The sequence below is a fragment of the Triplophysa rosa genome, linkage group LG2 (genome assembly GCF_024868665.1).
Source record: "Triplophysa rosa linkage group LG2, Trosa_1v2, whole genome shotgun sequence".
Classification (NCBI taxonomy): domain Eukaryota; kingdom Metazoa; phylum Chordata; class Actinopteri; order Cypriniformes; family Nemacheilidae; genus Triplophysa; species Triplophysa rosa.
The window spans coordinates 18408883-18433968 of NC_079891.1; the positions used below are offsets into that span (position 1 = coordinate 18408883).

At 35.2% G+C, this 25086-nt stretch overlaps 2 protein-coding genes across 3 annotated transcripts; one reads left to right on the plus strand and one right to left on the minus strand.

Moving 5' to 3' along the window:
• Nucleotides 1–289: 289 nt before the first annotated feature.
• On the minus strand, nt 290–9411 carry LOC130563716 (uncharacterized). Its single transcript, XM_057349469.1, has 8 exons — nt 9405–9411; nt 8932–9132; nt 8643–8836; nt 6765–6875; nt 6064–6144; nt 3339–3463; nt 2994–3185; nt 290–2277 (listed from the first exon to the last, which is right to left on the minus strand). The coding sequence occupies exons 1-6, from the start codon at nt 9409–9411 to the stop codon at nt 3434–3436; spliced, it is 624 nt and encodes a 207-aa protein (XP_057205452.1). The 3' UTR covers nt 290–2277; nt 2994–3185; nt 3339–3433.
• An 8798-nt stretch (nt 9412–18209) lies between these two features.
• Nucleotides 18210–22468, plus strand: asgr1b (asialoglycoprotein receptor 1b). 2 transcript variants are annotated; one of them, XM_057361292.1, is made up of 7 exons: nt 18210–18398; nt 18886–18969; nt 19354–19449; nt 19892–19963; nt 20066–20220; nt 20311–20423; nt 20601–22468. In XM_057361292.1, exons 1-7 carry the CDS (start codon nt 18290–18292, stop codon nt 20734–20736), a joined length of 765 nt encoding a protein of 254 aa, XP_057217275.1. In that variant the 5' UTR covers nt 18210–18289; the 3' UTR covers nt 20737–22468. The 2 variants fall into 2 exon arrangements, with proteins under 2 accessions (XP_057217275.1, XP_057217267.1); XM_057361284.1 differs by having other exon boundaries at nt 18211–18398; nt 18871–18969.
• The last annotated feature ends 2618 nt before the right edge of the window (nt 22469–25086 follow it).

Here is a 25086-nt window from a genome sequence, read left to right on the forward strand (position 1 = left end):
TCTTTCACCCAGGATAATGGATTTGTTGAGGGTGGGATCAGACACACAACTGATAATATGAAGGTAAGGTAAGTATAAATTCTTGACTGCTCCTCTGTCACGATTAAAGCATGGGAAATGTCCTATTGGGCAATTAAACTGTGCTGAAATATTGGAATATAACGCCTAGTCCTACTAAGCAAATATGTAACACAATTAATTAATAAAGCACAATAAGCTTACCTAACTCCCTATTACAAAATAAAAAGCACAAACTAATTCACAAAAAAGACAGGACACAATGTACGGTATGCTTATTTTAATAATTAGAACCTTTATTGCAGAGGAGAAGCTTTGCCACAAGGTAAGCCAGTGTTTACTCCAAAGTTCATTTCCATAAGCAAAACATTGTTGTTTTGTCGAAACTTGTTTTGACCACTATAATCCATCTGGAACATTAAACTCCATCAATTTAATTCACATCGTATTATAATACAACCTATCCTCCAACCCAAAAGTCTCTCATAATGACATTTAATACTGATAACATGAAGATATGATAATGACAATGTTTATATGCAGTACATGTATATGCAAGCAAACTCTGTAATGTAGATCTATAACTGTAGATCTTTATTAAAGAGGTAGTTTACGTCAAAACATTGTTACAAAACATTAATCTCTGCAAAGTCATCATTCGTCAGGTCTTTAAACTGAAACACTTTTGATTCCTTTGCGATCCAGATTGTGTGCTGAAGTTCGGGCGGTTGTATTTTACTGTAATTTCAATTTCTTTCTATGCGCCCTTGTTTATATTTAGCAATGGCTGTCTTTATTTCTAATTCTGTGAGCGCACTGCTGTCTTTGGCAATCATCTCCTCTATCTTCTTCAGCAACTCTGAAACCTGAGCACTGTTCCCTGTCTGAGCAATGTTGAGTGAATAAAATCTATTTCCACAGTTATACAGCAGTTTTTGTTTCTGGATAATAGATTGCTTTTCCTGTTCATCAGTAACAGTGAAAAGGATCATAACCCTCTCCCAGCATCTCTCCTCAAAAAACTTCTTCATACTCTCAATCTCTTTCTGCTCTTCAGTAAACTGCTTTACTGGTATGACTAGAAGGACAGCATAAGGTTTACAGGAACACATACGGATGCAGTCCTGTATGTTTTTTTTAATTTTCTCCAGTGGGAGATCAGAGTTAAACCAGTCAGGAGTGTCTATCACATACACCTGCCCCTAATCCACTGTTCCAATCTCTACTGTTATCTTCTGAGTGACTGTAGAGACACTAGCCTCGCACGTCTCTTTTCTCCCAAGTATCATCTTTCCTACAGCAGACTTCCCAGACCCAGACATGCCCAGCAGGACAATCATAAGTTCTGATGCAGAACATCAGAAGATCATACCATGCATGTGGTCAAAACTGTCAATCAGCAAGAAACTGCAAAGTTATAAAAATATAGAGGTTAAATACATACTAGGCATAATACTGTACACAATGGGTGGTATCTCGGACAGGGATTATCTTAAACCAGGACTAGATGGATAAATTTGGATATTTAAGTCGTTTTTTAAAAACATACTTTACAAAAAGCATTACTGTGTGCATCTTGAGACAAAACAATTGCACTATATTTTAAGATATATCAGTGTAAGTTGAAAGAAATTTCGATCAAGACACTTAACATAAACCCTGTCTGGGAAACCGGCCAAATATTTCTCATTCTGGTCAGAATGTACTGTTGATGTCTTGGAATCTGTGTACAGTTATTTGTACTATTTGTGCTCTTACTAAACATCTTAGTGGTTTGTGTCCATGAAATGTATGTAAATAGGCTCTAATATTGTATGGTTACCAATGCATTTACCAAAATTTTAATTTCTGTGTGCGTGTGTTCAAAATACAGTCATTCAGGTTTGGAAAGACATAGTAAATTATTTAAATATATATATTTTTGTGGGTAAGTATCCCTTTAATCAGCTTTAAATATAAAGACCATAAAGTATTGTAATTGTATTGTATTTTGGCGACCATATGTGCAGGTATTCTGAATTGTGAGGAACTGGTAATATACCAGTAAAGTGTAAAGAGTAAATACTTGTGGTTGCAGCCATTGCTGAATGCTGTCCAGAGCATCTTTATTCTTCATGCATTGCAGTAATCCTGTATCCTCAAAGAAGAGACAGTCCACTGTAAGTGTATTTGGCCTGTTTATACACTTGCTGCTGTCTGGTACAATTTTCTCTGGGTCAAATGTGTGATGGAGGACCATGATAATGGCTGCTTTAGACTCTGTTCAAATGCAGAGGTCAAACTATTATTACAAACTCTCAATTTGACAATGTAAATCATTAATACTACATTGAAGTGGAGAATGTTGTGAATGTTGTAACACATGGTGAGTTTTAACATCATACTGTAAGTTTAATCATTTAGAAATTAGAGAAACTAGTTACTACAGCGTGTAGCTATGAAGTTAGGTTTTATCCTTTAAATCTTTTCAAAATATATATAGGATTGAAAGAAGACCTATGATAGACTCGGCATCCATCCAGGGTGTGGCTAGAGCTAGAGCCCTCTCGTGAGCCACCAGAGGACAACTCGGAGGATGGATGGGTGAATTTACAGGATTAAAGCGAAGCTGGTTGTAACTAGTCAGTCTATGTTTTTGTTTATATGTTTAAAATTTGTGTATTTCTTTTTAATATTTTTAGTTTCCACTTTGTTTGGATTTAAATGCTTAAAATAAAATGAGGATAGTGCAGGGGTGAGCATACTGTTAAACCACACAAATAATATTGGTTGGGAGTTTTTTCTATTGTTTCATTTTTATAAATGACTCCTAGCCACCCTCAGATTGGAATGTGCAGTAGATTTCGAAACTGCTTTAATTTTAAGCAGTTAAATATAAAAATTTAGTATACATAATGAAAAATACTATAAAATTAATGTTACAACACTCTGGTCAATATCTCTTATTACATTCTTATCCACATACAGTACATTACCTGAGAGTCCATTAAGTTTTTTTAGTGCAGCTTCAATGTCAGTTCCTGCCCTTGAAACGACAAGGCATTAAACCACTATAACATCACATTCCTGCACGGACACTTCCTTTAGACCTAGTGTTTGAAGGTGATTGATAATCTCTTCCTGACAATTTAATGTCTTTCCACATATGAGGATGTGATATTTATTTCCTTCAAGAAAAAAAAAATATGGTTCAAAGTACCTTCCAACAAGTCATATAGTAACTTTATTTAAATTATGCCATTCAATTCCATCATTTATATTTATCTCATTAGACATAAGGAAATAAACTGACAGCTCTGTAGTGTTACCTGTAAAATTACCGCCAATTTTAGAAGGTTGACTAATGGGTTCTGCTAGCCCAGAATCTTCATTGTCCGTGCTTGACTGGCCAGCTGCTCTCTGGCATCCACTTGTGTCAGGTTGCTGGCTCATTTTTATTTTGGTTCTGAAATAGATCATACACGTTTAAGTGTTCTGCATAATCAAGTTTATCTTAAACATGTTTAAAACGCAATTCACAAAAGAGAAGGTGCTCTCTTAGACAAAATATATTGCCACAATGTTGTTATTCTTCATATTTATTATTATATATGTGTATTTAAATGTACAGTATATATGCATGCATTTTTTATTATATATAAATAATTATGTATTGTATAACATATAGAGATTTTAAATAAATATTACAATGCTAGTTCGGTAAGGGCATACATTACAGTATATCAGTATTTTACTTATTTATTCAAGATCCCGTGTAGAGCATGTCTGGTATAAGTTTTTCCTTTAACATTCAATCAATTTTTATATGAGGACCGCAGAGTGCTATGTTGGAGGACAAAACTTGTCGACTGACTGGCGCCTGACAAACGCAATACAGTTTGGTTAGAAAATTTGTCCAGGCTTGTTGTCTTCACCTAGACCCTACGACATTTGAGAGCGATTATATCAGGATTTTACTAAATCATTTACAAATATCAATTATTAAATATCATTTAATAACAAATAATTCTCTTTCAGGATCATATTTGTTTTTCCTACATAGCTTGTAGTGGAGAATGTTTAAAACACTACATTTATATTTATGCATTTGGCATACGCTTTTATCCAAAGCGACTTACATTGCATTGTAATATACATTTGTTTTGATAAAGTATGTGCAATCCTTGAGATCGAACCCATGACCTTGGCATTGCTAGCGTCGTGCTCTACCCACTGAGCCACAGGAAAGCTGATACATATTTTGGTGGAGAATGCAATAATATTTGCAAGTAAATATTGTTAGTGACTTTGCCAGTTTTATGAATATTCTAATGGTCTACAATGTATAGATTCAGGATAGCACATGCCACACATACTGTATATTGGTACACTTTTCACCTAAACAGTTCATTAAAGAAGTGAGCTGAGATTAGGCCTAACTAGTTGCTTAGTAACATCTAGTAATTATTAATTGGTCAGTATAATCTATTGGCCATTTATTGCTCTGTATCATTTTATCATGGCCATTTAATAAGGTGTTTACCACGCCCTATACAGTTGAAACAATGGCCACTAGATGTCGGTCAACTACAATGAAATAATTCGCAGTTTGTGCAGAAAAAGCATGCTATGAAACAACCTTCAAGCATAAATCTAAACACAGTTTTGCTCAATATTTCGGCGTAGGCCTATAGCCTACATTTCAGGTATACACAACAGTCTGTCATATATAGGGTGACGTTCGGGCCGCATAAGCTAATATAGCATAATTGCTCGGATAATCACCCATTCCCTTAAAAAATAAAATCAGGGACATAGGAGACATGACATATAACAAAAATCCATTATCTGATCTCCACTTAAATTGATAGGTTTTTACACGATTACCAAAAAGCTGCCAAGGCATCACTATTTAGAGGCTACTCGTAGCTATATGACGCGCAAAATGAGATAACTCCGTTATTAAAATTGCAACTGTTACATTTCTTTGGTAGAATAAAGACAGTGAACCTGGTCAAAGTAGCCTATACTATTCATCAGATGTAATTCATGCTTTCAGTACTGATAATGCCAATCTTTTTTTACTTGTTACCAGCATCCAAGAAGAGATTAAAATAGGCTTCTAGTATTTTCTAGTATTTCATTGGAACAAATATTCAAGCTTATTTGAGGTGTTCTAAAGTTCTTCTTTGACTGAATTATTATCTTTATCACAGTACAAAATTCAAGATTGTAACGTTTGCCCCGCCTTTGTCAGCCACGCCCCCTGTACAAAAGCCACTTCCCCGTCACGCATGATCACTATCACTTTTAAACCCATGACTACATTTCCCCTCATGCACTGCACCCCTCTGACCTCATTGATTACCCCGCACCTGAAGCTCGTCATTACACTCCACCTGAACCCCATCCCATGGACTCTATTTAATCCCTATGTTTTGTCATGTTTGTTGTCCAGTCTTGTTGTATTTTGACGTTGTTCTTTAAAGTACTCTGGGACTCTTTATTTCTATACTCCATGGAGCACGAGCACGAGCACGAGCACGAGCACGCGCACAGTATGGTTTATTATCTCCGTGGGGACAGTCCATAGGCATAATGTTTTTTATACTGTACAAACTGTATATTCTACCCCCTAACCCTACCCCTAAACCCAAAGATCATAGAACAGTTTTTGCATTTTTAGATTTTAAAAAAAATATTGTTCTGTACAATTTATAATCTTTTTTGCCTATGGGGACCTCAATTTTGGTTCCCATTGAGTTGGTGTGCATTCAGGTTTAGGTCCCCACAGGGATATACACACACACGCACACGATATTATTTTGTTCGTATTCCTTGGATGTTCCCCATTTCTACCCAAGCACTTGTTAGTTTGCCTGGACTCATTAAAATTCATGTATTCATCAGTTTCCTGTGTGGCATCGTTCCCCATCTGTGATAGTGTTACAAAGATAACCTGCCCTACAGGTTTTTTTTGTCTTTCTCACTCTTTGTCAATGTCGGGAATTAATGGATGATATAACACATATGATCTGATAATATCCTGTGAGCCAAATTTCTCACCTGCACTGTTCTTAGTCCCACGATGTTGGCTGCAGTGCTGATGATGAACCATAACTGATTTTTCACTTGCTGCCACAGAATCTTAGAGCAGAACAGAACACATTTTATTCATAAGTTATAATAATTAGAATATATACAACATACAGCAAGTGCCAGAATGAGTTCGCTGCTGATGCCACACTAAAATATGCCACATTAACTTTATGGATACCGTTAAATGTGCTCTGAATATACTGTATTGAGTAAAACGCTTTAACTAATTAATGTGTCAGTCCATGCAGTCAACGAAGAACTAGAATAAATAGTACTAGAAATAATTTATTAATGCACAGCATGCATTTTAAGTAGTGAAGAAAAATAAACAATTCTTGTATTAATCGCTAACATAGATGCTGTGTTGTCTTACTTTATCGGCTCATTATTGCCCTCTTAGTTCAAGACTGAATAAAAATGCTTTGTTATAAAAACCTTTATTATCACTTTCAATATCACTTTTATTTGTAACATAATGTTTAGTATTTTGGGGGGCTTGTTATGCCTTTAATGAGACAGTATATTGGAGAGCTGACAGGAAAGCACTGGTGGAGGTTTCAGGTATACTGTAAAAAGACTCAAAGCTATGAATTGAATGTTATTGTAGAATAACTGCTAATCAAGTTAATGAATGGATGATGAACCACTCATGATCTGAAGTTTCTCACCTGTACTGATTTAGTAATCACATGAATTGTTGCTGTACATAAGAAAAACAGCATGCTTGAAGTGCTGATGATAATGTACCATAACCAATTCCCCCCCATCTGCCTCAGCATCTAAGAGCAGAACAGAACACATTTTATTAAAAAGTGTTAATAATCAGAATATACAACATGCAACCTATAAAACGAAGCAGGTGGAGCACAGGACAGAATGAGTTAGCAACTGATGCCACACTAAATACTGTTAAGAACTTTTAATATGACATGTTAAACTGGATGGTGTTTAAAATATCATTGTGGGGAGAAAAATAAAAACAGTATCCTTCCTGAGCCTATAAATCCCAACCTCTCTCTCTCTCTCTCTCTCTCCTTAAACTGGATTTTGTATGTGATAATCACAACTCTCTCTCTCTCTCTCTCTCTCTCCTTAAACTGGATTTTGTATGTGATAATCACAACTCTCTCTCTCTCTCTCTCTCTCTCCTTAAACTGGATTTTGTATGTGATAATCACAAGCACAGGCGGGTAATAAATTTAATCTTTCGCAACTTGATTTCGTTGTTTTGTGACTGTATGTATCTTAAATGTCATTTGTAATTCAGTCTTTCTGTTGTGAACATTTACATTTGCTATTAGCAAAACTTTATTAATGTGGCTGTAATATATGCAGGTATTTATGACTCTAAATTATGTAGACAAAAGTTAATGGTTTAGATTATAAATTTATGGTCAGATTGCTGTCTGAATAATTTTTGTTTTGCCCATCACTGCATGAATATTACACCCATTTACATTGATTTGGTATCTACACTTGATATCTACACTGAAATTTTTAAAACTATTTTTATTGTAACTACATGTGCTGTTGTATTGCAGTCATTCAGTATGAAGGCATTTGATTTACTTTTTACTTCATGTACTTTTATAACTTAATATAATTACATTTAATATAATTTTAAGGTTTTAAAATGTAACAAGAAAAGTGTTGTGGACACATAGATACCAAGTAAAGATAAAACAGACACTTGTAAACAAAATGTAATCTAAATGTAATCAAAAAGTAGTCAGACTACGTTACAAGTAATGTGTAATCTAAGGGATTACGTTACTGACTACAAAATTTGCCATGTAGTTTGTAATCAGTAATTGTTTTCAATTCCCAAGTAATCTCTGTTAGCAGGTTTAAAAGCAATATTATTGGAGTAATGTATCCTATACTGTGTGACGGAGGTGGCTTTTAGAGGGTTCTGCATTCTGCATCTGAACTCTTCATATGATTACTACAACATTTATCGACATGTTTGACAGCTGGAGTTGGTTTTAGTTGTATATTAATCTAAACAAGCGCGATGGTTGCGGCACCTCTCTCTGTCCCGTTTGCCCATCCCCAGCTAACATAGCCTAAGGTTATGGAAGCATATTGGTAGCTATTTTCTATTTGAAATGCAATACGCAAAATGGCAATGCAGTATGTAAAATGACAATGCAATTGTGTATTTAAATATACATTTTATATAACATATGTGCAACATTAAGTGCAAAATGAAAATAAAATTTTCAATTATATCAATTACATTTGTCAGTTCCTACACTAGTTTTAATGTTAATTAAATGGATATTTTTAAAGCTCTTTAAATTGCAAAATTAAAATGCATTCCCCGGATTAAACTCCTGTCAATAAAGATATCCAGGACGCTCAGTGTTACTATGCAATTAGCCTACATCATCTTCATCTGGTACAAATTATATGTAAAACAAATTAATAAATCGATATATTGACATTCCTTAAAAAGGAACTGAATATTTCATGTTGTGTCCTAAGTCACGTAAAAAAACTTCACAAATTTCAATAAGGTTCAGATGAAAGAGATCAAACATTACCTGAGGTTTGAAATGCTCAATGATTTTGATCAGTGCTTTATCATTCATGGCACATTTCAGTAACCCAACATCTTCATTGAAGAGAAAGTTCACTGTAAGCGTATTTTCCCTGTTTACAAATCTGCTGCTGTCTGGTACAATTTTCTCTCGTTCAAAAGTGTGATGGAGAACCATGAACACAACTGGTTTGGATGCTGTTTAAAGACATTATAAGGTGGTCTAAATGTGTTCATGTTACAGTATCTGTATTTCTACTAACTGCAACTGTGTTTTGTGATCTTGAAGTTACCTGAACACCTATTAAGTTCATTCAGCGCAGCTTCCATGTCAGTTCCTGCCCGTGACACAATGGGGCAGAAAACCAGGATCACATCACACTCCTCCACAGTATACACCTCCTTCAATCCAGGTATACGTTTATGGAGATGTTTTAAAATCTCTCGGGGGGTATCACATGAGTTCCCAACCTGAATTATGTAGTACTTGTTGCCTTCAATTTGTAAAAATATAGTGTGTTAGTTTTCAATATTAGCATCAAAAGAGAATTTGGTTTGCATCAATTCAGAAGATTCTCGTATAATTATTGTAACATATAATTGTTTCTTTACTAAATGAAGCTTTATGTATACTAAAATAATCCAAAATCTTACCAAATCTTAGTGAATCTTGTAATGGCCTGTTAATGGTTAATGATGTTGCTTCATTGACCTCTCTTCCATTTTGGGGGTTGTTTTGTTATGCCCTAAAGTCATTTAAAATTACGGGTCATTGTTTGAATTTAAGGTACACCTTTCATTAAGTAATTTAAGAAATTATTATTGAAATGCATACACTTATTTTGTACAAAACTAATTCATTGACATATCCATCTTCCAGACTCTTTAAATAATGTGTCAGTCAATACAGTTAATGAAGAACTACTGGAAGAAATAGTAATAGAATTAATGTATAGAAATAGTAATAGAATTAATGTATCAATGCACAAGAAGTGAAGAAAAATAAACAATTCTTGTTTTGCACACTACGTAGAGAAGCTGGCTGTCTCATGTTATCTGCTCTTTACTGCCCTCTTAGTGCAAGACTGAATAAAAATAAGTTGTTTAAAACTTTTATCACTTTCAGTTTTACTCACTACTTGAAAAAAAATGTTGTAACATAAGACATATTTTAATATATGACATACATTTAATATAAATATGACATTGTCAAATCTGTCTTACACTAAGGTTTACTCATTTAGAGATTTTAGCTTTCCACTATGAAACCTAGCACTGTGTATTCTTCCACTTTATACAGTAGCCTATATGTCAAAACAATATAAACATGCACATGCACACATACACGCAGACACACACACACACACACACACACACAAACAAATATAAACAGTTATTTGTCATTAGATTGTAGACTACATTGCTACTTACTGTTCTTGTTCCTGTTCTTTACTTTGTCCCTGTGTTAGTAAAAGATTTCACTTTCATTCTGTTTTGTGTTGCTCAATCGCTAACACACTTTCACCTTAGGACTTTAGGGGACGGAGTCTAATAAAAAAGAAATGTCTTTAATCTGTAAAATTACATACGTATATCACTTTCTCTTTAGAAAAAAATGCTGTGTGTTTGAAATGGTTACCTCTCGTTTTAGTACTCTTAAAATCAAATGTTGTTAAACATATACAGTCCAGTCCTGGCCAAAAGTTTGGAAAATTGACGTCTTCTGTTTTTGTTCAAATATATTGTTCATGTTATGTTAAAAGCTTTGTAGCATTTTGAATAGTTGAAGTGCAAACTAAAGCTCAGCTGTGGGAAGAATTTGATAAGGCTTGGCTACTGGGCTAATGCCAAGGAGAATGACTGCACAATATTGCTACTAGAGAGAATCAGCAAATAATAATAACAGATACATTTGTAGTGAATGTTTCTTTATTTCCTGGAAGTTTTTTGTCCTGGGAATAATCTTAAAGGGACAATGAATTAAGACCTCAATTTTAACCCGAGCTTTTGTTATATAAGAGGGAATCGTATTCAAGTGAACATCCTGTAAGTGTCAGAACTGAAAACGCCCTTGTTACTGAAATTACAACTGTTATTGACACCAGGCTCAGTGAAAGCCAGGTCCTGGAATGCACCTAAATATCATAGATAGGTTGAATACCGCCTCCCAGGGGTGTAAATCCCGGTGGGACGGAGGGGACACGTCCCCCTCCATCTGAGGGTTGCCACCCAAATCATTAAAAACCACACTTTCTACTGTGCTAAATATATTTATGTATACCTAAACTAATTGTGTAATTAGAAAAAAATACAAACGCAAAAAATGCGTTTTAAGTTTAGAAACAGTTGAGTTCCCCCTCCCTCACAGTGGTTTGGCCCACTGCCTGCTTTCCCAGTACGCTACACATAAGTAAGGTATGTGGCTCAGTTCAGCGGTGGTTGAACTCCAGTAAGAAGGCTATTTTATTCACGTTAAATTAAGTGATTCTCTTTAATGTAGTTGATGCTGATTCATTAATAAATTAGTTGTGACCAAAAAAAGGCTGATTACTGATGTATTTTTCCATGAATCTGCTATGTTAACGATTAAAACATTACTTAGCTAGTTAACGTTAGCTTGTTTACAATAGTGCGTCACACACTGCACCTAATGGCTGGAATACACTACACTTTTAAGATCAGAACAAGTTTTTAAAAGCTAGGCATCATACACTTGCCGATTTTGTAAACGGTTAATGCTAAAATACACTACACAACTGGAATTATACACTAGCAGATGTTACCGTGTGAATGGTAAAAGCGAGCTGTCTGGCTCTATAAATAGCTGCCGTAGTTAGTGATGGGTACCGAGAACCGGTACTTTTTTGACCGGTACATAATTGGGTCGATACCAGAGTATCGATAAGCTTCATGACAAACGATACTGTTATCGATACTTGCGTTGCTTTATCTCTGTGTATTCGGGTGTTAAATGGCGAATTAAAGGCTGCTGCTTGTCATTTTCCATCCCAGAATGATGTCCGAATGGCCGAAGTTTGCTCGACGTATGTGTGATATCTAGGGCCATATGATTTCCGCGGTGTATTTGTAATCTGCTTGTTTTGCGTGTTTATGAGTGAAAGAATGGCATGGTTGCGCTTGTAGAGCTTTCAGCGTCCGCGTTTCACAACTAGGAAGCTTCCGTCAAACACCCCTTGCGGCAACCCGTCAAAAATAAAAGTTATAACATTGTTTTTAATAATTCGGCGTACATTTACTTACTTTAGTAAATTGAAGTAAATGTGCTAGTAAAATTATAAAAAATAGTACATATAATTAAAAAAATATTACTTGCTTAGAAAATAGTACTTAAATTTATGTAGACCTAAAACCAGAAAGTTAAAAAGAAATATGGTCTACCAGCCAAATAACCATAGTGATGGTTTTCAGGTGCTCATTACACCTCTGGTGTTATTAAAGGATCCATGTTTTCTTATTTTAAGTCTGGGAAAGTAGCGAAGAACAGAACGTTGAGTTTGTCTATCATTTCAGAGTGAGAGTACTGCATGGATGCAGACACGATTTTATAAGGGTATAACCTTTGGGTGGTTGGCGACTGACTGTGTGTAATTATGCTAAATGGTATAGCGAAAGGGGTGTGCTAATGTATATTTGCTGTATGTTTAATGAACGAATATTCAATAATCTGTATAATGCCAATGCAAAGGGGGTTATTATAGTCTTCTTTTTATGTTTACAGATACTCCCTTGGAGATGTGTATTGAGGGATCTTTTATACTCACGCCTGGCTGTTCCATTTAAGATCTGCTGTTTTGCCTATGGTTGTTTTGTTTATGATTGTGTTTGCTTTATATTAGTTTTATTTTGTTTATTTAACTTTGGGAGTTAAGTATATGCCAACCACCATTCTCATACCAACTTTTACTCTGCGAATTACTGAAAGAGTGTGGTTTGAGCTCATTGCAGGGACCAGCCTGAGGAAGTCTGTTTGTCTGCGGGGATCTTGTGGGTCTCATCCTATCCTCATTGTGTGGTGGCGTGAGGTGGTCTTCACTGCATAGGTTATTTGTAGTGTGGTTAGTATGAAGTGAATGATTGACTGCACTGATCTATTTTGTAGTATTGTGTGTGTACATACTGGTGTGAGACCTAGCGATCTGTGTTTTCATTTCTCCTTTTCCTCCCAGGTCTGGTTCCTCCCAGGGTTTACGTGTCATTTAACTACGCTTGATCTGTAAGAGTTTTAAATGCTTTTATTATGAAGTTCCCTCTGAATTGTCTTTTAACGAAGTGTCTCTGAATTAAAGATATTTTCCATACTGATCTTAATTGTCATTGTTATAAGGTTGGTAAATAAAAGATTAACTTGAAGGTCACGCCTCTGTTGTCATTTTCAACACCAAGCTGTCGAACCTGTGTGTCCTATTAAGAGTATCTAATTTATATGTCAGTGGGCGATTGACACCGGTGGCGTGGTCGGTTATCTTGGCCCGGTTACACAGAGTTTCTGAACGCAACAAATACGCACCTAGTTGCTAGGAGACGCATGACCAACGAAACAAATGGATGTGCTGAAGATAGGTTCAGTAGTTAATTAAATGGGGCATTCTTTTGCTGTTTTTGAGGCTTTGATTATGTTTTTTGATTATTTGTTTAACAATGGATGTTCATGTTTCTAATTTCAAAAAACGCTTTATATTTCACATATTTCAAGTCTATTGTTCACCGCTGTCCCTCTTTAACAAAATGACTGGATTTCTTCCGGTATATATAAAGTCCCTCCTTCCGAAAAGCTCTGATTGGTAAAGCTGACCAGGTCTGTTGTGATTGGTTCCCCGCTTAGAGTGTGGCTGCATCTGAAATCGCATACTATGACAGTACGTACTGAATTTGAATAAGTACATGTACCTACCTATTGGCCTTTAAAACAGTACGTTCTATATATAAATGGGAGTAGTATGAATACATTTCGGACATACTACGTCCGCCATGTTTTATGGTCATGTGACCCATATGCTCTTTGACCTATGATGTATTAACGACATCCTACACGTGAGCGTTGATAAAAACATAATTTAGTCACGAGAAATTAATTTATTGGCACTTACATTAAAAACGGGCATCCGCCTTAAAGTTTTCCACTATATTTATTTGATTTACTTTTGAAATTTGACCATTGCTCAGCTCCCATGGCATCATGGGATAGATAAGTGTCCATCCGATCCACACTCACGAATCTTGGAGGAAGTAGTAGACCATCCGGGTATTTCTCGCCTACTTTTTTTTGCATACTGAGGTTTCGGACATACAGTACTATTCATGATTCATACTCATATTCGCCTACTATATAGTATGGAAGTAGGCGATTTTCGGACACATGACACTGGACCGATTGGGTCAGACCAGTTATATTAATTAACACTAATAACAGAAGCGTTAGTTTTGCCTTTTTATAATAAAACAAGCAGATTGACTAGGAGACATTTGCAAGCAGGACTTCAAAGGACGTTTCATAGAAGTGTTTTAGAGGTATGCGCACACACACACAATATCAGTGTATTACACAGAACAGCTTTCACAGCCGATGTTAAAGTCATGAAAACTGTTATTTGACCGTTGGTTATCTTAGAATGTGTGTAGCTGAATTCTTATTACCAGCTGTAGGACTGTGATGAAAGTGAAAGTAGTTTAGCGCGTAGCTCAGTCAAATGTTTACAATCTCAGATAACCAAACACTAATCCAGCGGCTCTTCCTCTTCTCTAAGGAAGGCCTCGCCCCTTTTTTGGCATATTCCTTTGAGCGGAGATAATTAAAAGCACTCGGAATAGTGACATCATTTACCCGGGAAGTATAGGGCTGTAGTCCGATTCCAGCCGTTCTCTGTAGTCCTTGAAAAGCGAATTCTGTTAAAGACAATATCTCGCTTGGCATTAAACTTTGAGCTTTATCATTTTGCAGGTATTGTTTATGATCTAACAGCAACATTACACACTAACTAAAGGTTGAAAATGGGATCGCGGGGAATGAGACCTTTAAAGGCTTTTTAAATTGATCACATAAGTATTTCCCTTAACATAATCTCTATTCAGTATTAGGTTTTACTTGAATAAAAAACACTTTTTGATCACCTACAAGAAAATACTGAACAACTATAATGGCCTGTAAATGCCCTCGCTTGAAATATAGGAAGTGTCTCTGTTGTCACCCTTACTTCATTAGTTACCCTATTAAACAACTTCCTGGTTAAAGAACACAGGTGGTACATGTAGGCCCACAGTAAGGCTTAGTTGTAAATAAGAAGATCTAGAGGAAGATTCCGAGCTCTATGCTTTGTGCTATAAAAAAGATTCCAAAAATATTCTTTTACTAGCATTCTCATCAATACCGATGAATCTTTCATAATTATTATACTATTCATTTGGTCTACTTTGCATATTGTGTGTTGCAGGGTAGTAGGGATATTTGGATGCTATGTTTGTTGGTTCAGTGTATAAGTACATCATGTTTGTAGTCTGTACCAAGAGAAAACTATACAGAATTCAGTAACTACAATCTCATGTAACCAGTGTTGTAGTTCTAAATTCACTCTGTTGTTAAAAACTGTATCTTAAAATGTTGTATAACATTGTATTTAGGTTTCTGGTTACTGATCTATAAAATACACTGATGAATAATTAATACATATCTAGTGAGGCACTAATGTACAGTATTTCTACATGATTTTATTGTTGATATTATTAACTAAAAGGGGCGACTAAATAAGTAATAGATAATTGATTAGATTAGCAATCAACAACACTCTTATGGATGTTTTAATTTTAACACATTGTTTTGTGTTATTCATCTAACACATTGTGTGATTTCAAACACAAGTTGTGTTGAAAGTAACACAAAACGTGTTGTCCCAAGAAATAACACAGAGATGTGTCCAGTTAAGGACACAAAATGTGTTGTTTTTAACACAACTGTTTTAAGAGTGAAATTATCAGTAAGAGTGAAATTATCAGTAATTTCTGAATCTTATTTGCACCATGCACCCTTGCACAACTAGAATGTTTTATTAATTATAATAAAAAAAGGTTTATGAATTAAATACCATATAACAATGCATTGATATCTGTGATCTATTAAAAGGGGGCAAAAGATAAGGCTCTATTTACACTGCTAACATTTTCCTCACATGTGTAAAGACATGCATCATTGTTTGGGTGTCTGTGACATGAACATAATGTGCTTTAAAAGACCGTGGCTCTAGAGAGTAGAACCTTTGGGCAGGATATCAGCATGACCTCCCTGACAGGAGAAATATAGATCCTATTTGATGCTTAAAGTGAAAAGATGAAGTCAGTCGTCTTTCCCGTTGTTGTTTTTATAGCATTTGTATAATAGTGTGTGGTTTTCTGTTTTGTAGTAAAGAAATTGTATTCGCATTGTTCTGAATTTGTAATTTCATTATTAATTGCTTGAGTTCTTTCCTGTTTTCAAGAAATGCTTAATAATCAGTTGTGCTTCCTTAAGACAAGTCTGTTTTTTCCAGTTGTCATGAAACTGACAGGAAACAGAACCCAAATGCAGACAGCTCTCAACAAAAACATTTTATTTGACATAGACAAAACATAACTCTAAATCCCTAGAGGGGGAAAACAAGAACAATATACTTTAACAAAATAAAACTTGACTAAAACTTAATTTAAAGACAGACCAGGGGCAACAGGACAAGACGGGGATGATGACAAACGATCCAGCACAGGACAACAAACACAGGAGCATTACATAGGAGAGGAACAAAAGAGGCATACAGTAACTAGGGCAACAGGTGAAGGTGTGAACTGATATTGAGATAATGAATAATGAAACAAGGGGACAGAGCTAAGACTCAAGACAGGAGAGCACATGGCACAAAGATGCAAACAATGGCCATGTGCTTCCACACACAGACACAAGACATGGGACTGTCATGTTCCCGTCAGCCAGAACAAGGGAAACAGCTATTTGGAGGACAGGATCATGACACCAGTCTGCCCTCATAATAAATATTATGTTATTAAGAGTTACATAATTCCGAGGGTTACACACTTTCTGTTTTAAAGATTTTTAAGATTGCTTGGGTGCATTACAGCTGGAAACTTATAATGAATCAAATAAATAAATGGAGATGACCACTTTTGTCTATAGTCTGATTAGAAGAACGAAACACACTTGTGTACACTTACAGATATAAAGATGTTTTGTCTTATGCTACACGTTCTCATCCATCTTCGTATAAATAACACGCTATTGCATTATCGTGTAATACATACACCAAAGTTTGATTTTTCGTGCATAAGATACGCCAATGTTTACGTGCACCTCGGTGGAAATCATCCATTTTGAGACGTACATAAAGAGGAAACACTGAAATAATTAAAATAATACCATTAGGTTTAGGGTTTGGGTTAGGGTAGAGGTTAAAATATGCACGCAAGCTAACAAAGACAAATTACCGGTTAATATGCACGCACGCTAAAATTGCCATATCATATGCACGCAAAAATAGGCGTATTGTATGCACGCAAAATGGAACTTTGGCATACATATTACACGATATTGCAACAGCGTGTGTTATTTATACGCAATTGATGTGAATGGGTTGGTGTAACCCCATATTTCTGGTTCTTTCTTTCGACCATTCCGGAAAGGACAACACGGAGACATAGGCTGAGCTCACTCATCGAGTTTACTGGAATTTATGAAATGACACCAAATAGGCATGAAATGCATCTCATCCGGTCACATAACATTCTCCTCAACAGCTTACATGTGACTGATTCACCAGTTCAACAAACAATAAGAGCTCCCATGATTAAGAGCTCAATTTCTTTTTCTGTTGTTTCCTGAACATAGAAAATATAACATCATAAGAACATTAGTACATCATACCTGGAATATGAAATGACACCAAATAGGAATGAAATACATCTCATCCGGTCACATAACTATCAAAAATAAATATACATGTGAAAATGAGCAACTACATCAATTATCCGTCAACTCTATATCCCTTATGACTCAAATATGAAATAAAATACTTTTAAAAGAACAATGTTGACCTTAAAGAGAAAGGAAATAATCTCTGACAACACTTTATTTCATCTACAGGAAAGTAAATGTAAGTTCAAGTGAATGCTTTTTAAAAGTAAAAAGTATTGGTATCGGTATCGAAATCGGCAATACTGGCCCTGCATTTACTTGGTATCGGATCGATACTAAATTTTACAGTATCGCCCACCACTAGCTTACATGTGACTGAGGAGAAAATGGCCGACTCTACTGATAGTTTACCTTAGTCGCCTGTAGGTATCCCCGTATCCCTTTCTTCTAGATGCACTTAATATATTCTATTCAGTGAACATCTTAAAATTATTTCACAAGATGAACAAACATTTTGGCACAATTCATTACAAATTTCTTTTCCCTGTTATATTGACTTATCTGTGAAGTTCAGTTAGCAAAAAAATAATCTCTTATTAACAGAGTATCTCTTTAGCTCTTGTTTTCAATCAAATCCATTGGCTAGTCATCACTTCCTTAATGACTTCCTCTTTAGCTCTTGAAGTTGAGAGAAAGCTTTCTTCTGTAGCATTTTGTCTTTCATTCTTATAATTTTACTGATGGCAGAGTTTAAACACATTCCAGACTCCAGTAGCAGCTCACAGAACAATGTGTACTGCATGCTGAATGAAGACATGAGGAGAATACCATCACAGACATCACAGAAAGGTACAGTTTATATGAACCTTTATTACATTTGGTTTGGCCATCAGACACTTAGTTGACATTTAAGCAATCCGAACCGTGTAGTTATTTTACAACTGTTTTTTGGCAATCCGACCAGTGAGATTTACAACTTCAATAAAATCTGAAATTAAGAGACCTATTTATAGAAGTACAGTAATAACCATAAGTGTTTTGCGATCACATCACATTTTCATGTGAATACCTTGTTTTTTTTAATATACTTATCTTTTATTTTATGTATTATTAGGACTGATAATAATAATCTAATATTAATATTAATCTGATACTTCTCTCTCTCTTTTTGATATTATATGGAATATATTATATTATATAGATATTATACAAAATATGAATGTGATGGCAAAGAGGAGGACCACACTGCTTGATTAACACAAATAGAAACTATATTTATTATTATTTTTTACCAATAATGTATTTGTTTTTTTTCATATAGTATCATTGTCTGCAGGTTGCATGTGGTGGAAACAGTGTTGGATTCCTCTGATTTGTGGCATGTTCTTTGTGATTTTATTAACCACAGTCTCTGTGTCCTGTAAGTATTTAAAGTGTAAAAGTGTTCTTGATCTTGAATCTGTCAAACCTCAGTTTAGTATATAGGAAATACATGCCATGATACTATTTGTCTAGGATTTGCCCTTTAGTCATCGTTTATCACATCCTTTTTTTCTCCTTACCATTTCCTGTTTCATCTCTGATTTTCAATACAACTATAGAAAACCAAGCCTGTCCAATGAGCTGACATATTCCAACAGAAGCAGTTTCTAAATACATTTACTCGATCTCATTAATCAGACTATTACTTTATCTGGTCTTAAGGTGAACAATATATCACAACCAAAATCAAATGGGTTTATGTAAATAATATCTGCATATTACACTATGTTTAACATGTTAATAAGTTTGTGTCTCACTTCAGTTAAACAGCAATTCAGTAAACTGACTGAAGTAGAGAATGCAGTGGGAAATCTGACAGCATCTGTCGTTCTGCTCACTTCCGACCAACAAGATACAAGTGAGATTCTATATTTGTTAGGTCTGTTATGGGCGAAAGTGACTGTAACTTCTGTGTTATTGAAGTGAAAGATAAGACCTTTTACATCCATTCTAACTTCTGTATTTATTGCATTAACAGTGATGGCATGTCAATTTACACCATGATATCTTAAGTATCAAACTGTAAAATGTGTCAATAAGTGTCAAATGTTAAGTGTGAAATATTTATACCCTTGAACATTGATAGACAAACTTTTTGATAATTTACAGCAATTTATGCTGTAAGCATTATTTGCAACATCACATTTACAGTAATACACTTTACATATTTACAGCTGAATATGGTAGCCTACATGGTATAACAGAAGGAACATAAGAGTATGTTAAATGCACTACATACAGATAGTCAGAGTTTCTTTTCTATTCTTTACTGTCTACTGAACACTGTCCTTCATGTACAGATGATAGATTAATGGAGATGTTTGGTAACCTGAAGGCTGATCTGGAGAGCAGAATAACAAATTTGACTCGGCGTAAGCAATTTCATTGTTCCACTGATGGTTCTCAAAAATCGGAAAAAAATGTGTCACATGTAAAATGTGTAACAACATATTTCCTATGCTTCTTTCTCTTAGGGAAACCTGTTTTGAGCTGTAAAGCTGGATGGCAACTTTATCTTTCCAGCTGTTATCTCTTTTCCAGTACAGCGCTGGACTGGCAGAAGTCAAGGGCTTTCTGTGGTGCACATGAGGCCCTGCTGCTCATTCTGGGGCAGGACGCCAGCGAGTGGGTTAGTGATTTATGAACCAACACACACATGCACACACCCATTGCACATTACATGAAATGTCATCTGTTAAGTCTGGTTTGCTTTATACAGAATTTTATTGTAAATCGCGTCTCTAAATTGCAATCACACTGGATTGGCCTGACAGATCATACGACTGGTCAGTGGAGGTGGATTGATGGCTCACCCTATATCATGGACAGAAGGTTTGTGAAAACCTTAAAGCAAAAAAGTTTGTATCTTGTCCGTCTTTGTGTAATACATGACAAAATCATGTCATTTAGTCGGTGTTTGAAACCAGTATTTGGCATGCTATTTTAATCAGAAAGCATGTTAGTTCATTTAGTTTTTTATTGAATACATATGTTTATGTGCATTTGCAGTCAGTGGGAACCAGGAGAACCAAATAATTTGGCTGGAGAGGACTGTGCAGAGCTAACTAAATCTGGGAAACTGAATGATGGGATGTGCTCACAGTCTTTTCGCTTTATCTGCAAAGCACCAGCCAATGAAAACTAACTACTTGGCATGTGGAAGTGTGGAGTGTCATGCCATCAAAATTCTAGGAGTATAATAAAGAGGAGATTGTTAGTCGTTTTTAATCTTTTGAAAATTGTGATTTTCTTGGTAGCTCTAAAGTCTCTAATTGAACTAATACTACACTGTAAAAAACTTGCTAGATGTTCTCCCTACAAAGATAAATAAGTAACTTGAACATATAATTTTTAGTTAAAGGAGTCAAATAATTGTTTTGCATATACTAAACAAAATTAGCCTAAACATGTTTTTAACAAAGATTATTTTGTTGACTGGACTTAGTCAAAATGCCTCAGAAAGTTTGCCCAACTTACAAAAGAGTGTATTCTGAACAAACAATATTGCAAGAGTTTGAGAGTTCCCAAGATGCATTGTAGTGTGTTTTCTTTTAAAGATTAGTGTTTTAGTTCTTGCTGGCTTAATTTCTGCTTTAATATTGTTGTTACTGTTAGTTATCTGTTGTGTTTAGAGTTTTTTCAATGAATGATGGTTTTTGATTGTTACCATGGTTGAGATTTGTGTGTTCAATGTTTAGGTGTAAGTGCATGACACAATACCAACACCGTTATAAATGCACTCAACACAAACTGTTCAAACAGTTGTTTGATCAAAGTTTTGGTCTGTTTGAGGCAAGAAAGAAGTAAAATTGTAGTTTATTTTTAAATAACCAATCACTATTTTCTATTTATGTTCAGCCAACAAAAACATTTTGTTCTGTTGTTCATTGGGTAAACTTGACTATGTTGTGACAACTAATAACATAAACATAATTTTTCAAGTTGATTGAACTTTAGTTCCTGTTTGTTGAGTTAGCTCAAAAACATGCTTGTGATAGGTTGCCTTATTATTTTAAGTTGACTTGACTATTTCTTTTACAGTGTAAATTTTATAATTCCTACAAAGATAGTTATTTATAATTACTAACATTAAGAGCAAGGCTGTAGAGAAAAATCTGTCTGTGCAATTAATCATTTTTACAACTGTACCATGTGTGCCATACAGTTTTGCATGTGCTTGAGACAGAGCCACTTGTTTGTCGTTGTGCTTTTAGGTGAGGTTAATCGATGGCACATCACTATTTTACTTGGTAGTTGTAGTCTATTGTGCATTGAAAACTTGTGTCCCAGTCTAACACCAAAGGTGACAAAACACCTACTTGTCACCTACTTGGTTGGTTCCCTCTGTTTCTCCCTGTGTTTTCCCCTCGGACTTCATTACCCAAGCTCCCGCACCTGTTTCGTGTCTCCCCACACCTGCCCCTCATCACCCATGGACTATATATATTCAATCTGTTCCCTTGTTCAATGTCTTGTATTGTTTATGTTAATGTGTTTTTCTGTTCCTGTCTACCCTTTGATCTAATAAAAGATATATAATGTGCTTCTCTACATATGCTACGCGTGACACTACTACAGTCAGACGATGGTCACAGTATTTGGTGTAAAACTTGAGGCATTGAGTCCACATATCCAAATCCTTTTCCCAAAATTCATTTTGCTGTTTTTATATTGTGCTATTTTTATCCATACTGACCTGTTTCATTTGTATTTGAACTCACCATTCGCTAAACAAAACTCTGCTGTTGAAATACAATATCTGTCTTCTTCTTTGTGTTTGTGACACCCTTCAGAGGCAGAAAAATGTTTTGAAATCGACTAAACTCTCTCAAAAGGTTCTTCGATGCCATAGCAAAGCATATGAAGAACTTTTCTGTTTCACAAAAGGTTCTTTGTGGCAAAGGTTCTTCAGATTATAAAAAAGTCAGAAAGAGATGGTTCTTTAAAGAACCTTTGACTGAATGGTTCTTTGTGGAAACAAAAATGGTTCTTCTACGGCATAGCTGTGAAATAATTAACCAAATTGTATATTTCACACATGTTTTCCACTAATAGACTTATTTAAATAATTACGGTGGATTCAAGGTCATAGACAACAGTCTAACAATGTTGACAGAATTTTTTTGTATAATATTTTTTTAGAAAGTACAAAACGTGTAAAACAGGTGACCTAAATACTTTGCCTGAACCCGTGTTAACCTTCTGATAAAAGTGAAGAAAAACTTATTTTCACTGGGACTGTTGCTTTACTTTAGCCCAAACCAGGTTCTCCACCAATTTCTAAAACTAAAAACAGCTTGCACTGACAGATCTTAAAATACATCAGCCCTATATAATAATTAATTGCAAACCACCCCATAGAAATGTTGATTTGAGATGATAGAGTAATGTTGAAAAATGTCTTGAGCATTTATACAGTGGGTTTGTAGTTAAATATTAACACACAACACACAAACCATCGTTACTGTTTTGAGAAAATGGCAGTTCAGTGTCCTTCACTAAAACTACATTGAATGATTTTACACTTTTGTAGATTTCATGCAAATGCAACACATAAACAAATTTGTGTTCTTGCTTTTTGGAACATAGTTTGCTTAACATAAAAAATGACACAAGATTTTTAAGATATTTAAGGGATAGTTAACCCAAAAATGAAAATTCTGTCATCATACTCACCCTCAGGTTGTTCCAAACCTGTATAAATTTCTTTGTTCTGCTGAATACAAAGGAAGATATTTGGAAGAATGTCAGTAACCAGTGTTAAATAAATAGCTCAGTGGTAAGAGCAAGGTATTAACAACGCCAAGGTCGTGGGTTCGATCCCAGGAGTTTGCACATACTTAGAAGCAAATGTATAGGATAATGCAATGTAAGTTGCGTCAGCCAAATGCAAAAATGTAAATATTTTACTGTAAAACAGTGATTTTTTCTGTAATTTGGAGAAACAAAACAGTATACCAGAATATAATTTTCCCTGAATTACAGGATATAAGGATATATATTCAATTGTTTTACCGTTTTTCTTCTAAACCTCTGACACTTTTTGTGTAATTTTACAGTTTTTGACCGTATTTCAAAAACAAACTTTAAAAAAATAAATCTTGTTAAAGCAGCTGGGGCACCGGAAATGAACTGTAAAATAATGGGTTTCACCTTTAAAATTACATTTCCCAGGTTTTCTTAAAAAAAAAACAGTCAAAATCAGGATGGGGGTTGCCATTTTATGTGAAAAATCTGTTAAAAAAAATAACAGAAATATTATGTAAAATTATGTTTTTCTTTTAGAGCTGTAGTTCCAAACAACACACCTTTGTGATGCTGTTTGTGAATGTTCGTTGGAACTATGGTTTAAAGAAAGGCAGAATCATTAAACTATGCTGTCAACGACAGACCTAGCTGGCTAACAAAGCTTAAGCGCAACCCGGGCGGCATCCAGGAAGTAATCCATGAAAATGCATTTGAAAACCACTTCTGAAAACATTCACAAATTATAATGTAACATTTCCTGTGGTAGGCTATATTTAAAAATAATGCTACCGAATGAAACAGACACAGAACAAGTGACTTACCATGTTTATATTTTACGTATGTGAGTGTTGCGCTGTGTCGTGAGTGATTTGAGGAAATCTGTATCAGAAATCAGGAGCGACCAGTTTGCTTTCATTTAGAGTAAAGCTTAACATTATTTCTCTTTCAGAATGCTTGCACTAAAGCTATTGACTCCTTAAAGTCACACTGAAATTAATTTTACAGTGTTGCAGTATTTATTATTTATCCTTGCACATTTTTTTATTTGCACTTGTAATCTTTAATCAAAAACATTAAGCTCCCCCTCCCCTCTCAAAGATGTCTCTTCTCTTCATGATGTAATACTCAGAAAAGGGGTAGTGCTACTGAAAGTGAAAGTGACCTATTTGTCAGATATGGTGACCTATACCCAAAATGTGACCTCTGCATTTAACCCATCCAGAGAGTAGTGAACACAAGCACAGCAAGTGGTGAACACACGTACACCCAGAGCAGTGGGCAGCTATCACTGCAGCGCCCGGGGAGCAAGGTGCCTTACCGTAGACTCTAGCATTTGTCGCTAGAGCACCTCTTGAGGTCGAGGAGTGAGGTTTACTTGCACAGCTAGAACTCTAGCTGGCCTCAGTTACAACTACACATGGACTTTTGATGCGTGGACAGTTTTCTTTTGAGTCTATGACATTAGTTTAAAATGATTTATAGTTCTTGTGTTTAAACCCCAAAGAATATATGCAGCAAGTAATGTGAATACTGTGTGGTTTGTGGTCAAGATTTCATTTGATAATTATGTTCTACTCACCCTCAAGGCATGTTAGGTGTATATGACCTCTATTTCAGACAAATACAGTCAGAGTTATAATACCATTTATCCTGGCTCTTCCAAGCTTTATAATGCGAGTGAATGGGGGATGAGATTTTGAAACTCCAAAAAGTGCATCCAGCGATCCAAAAAAAAAAAAAAAAATGC

What these genes read in the sequence shown, in the direction of transcription:
- LOC130563716 (XM_057349469.1), bottom strand. An exon ending in TGATTACTAAATCAGTACAG is followed by an intron (nt 6,145 to 6,764) that starts GTGAGAAACTTC and finishes TTCTGCTCTAAG; the next exon opens with ATTCTGTGGCAGCAAGTGAA. An exon ending in TGGGACTAAGAACAGTGCAG is followed by an intron (nt 3,464 to 6,063) that starts GTGAGAAATTTG and finishes GATCTATTTCAG; the next exon opens with AACCAAAATAAAAATGAGCC.
- asgr1b (XM_057361284.1), top strand. Translation starts at nt 18,290, where the DNA reads ATGGCAGAGTTTAAACACATTCCAGACTCCAGTAGCAGCTCACAGAAC. An exon ending in GGCAGGACGCCAGCGAGTGG is followed by an intron (nt 20,221 to 20,310) that starts GTTAGTGATTTA and finishes TGCTTTATACAG; the next exon opens with AATTTTATTGTAAATCGCGT. An exon ending in CCCTATATCATGGACAGAAG is followed by an intron (nt 20,424 to 20,600) that starts GTTTGTGAAAAC and finishes GTGCATTTGCAG; the next exon opens with TCAGTGGGAACCAGGAGAAC.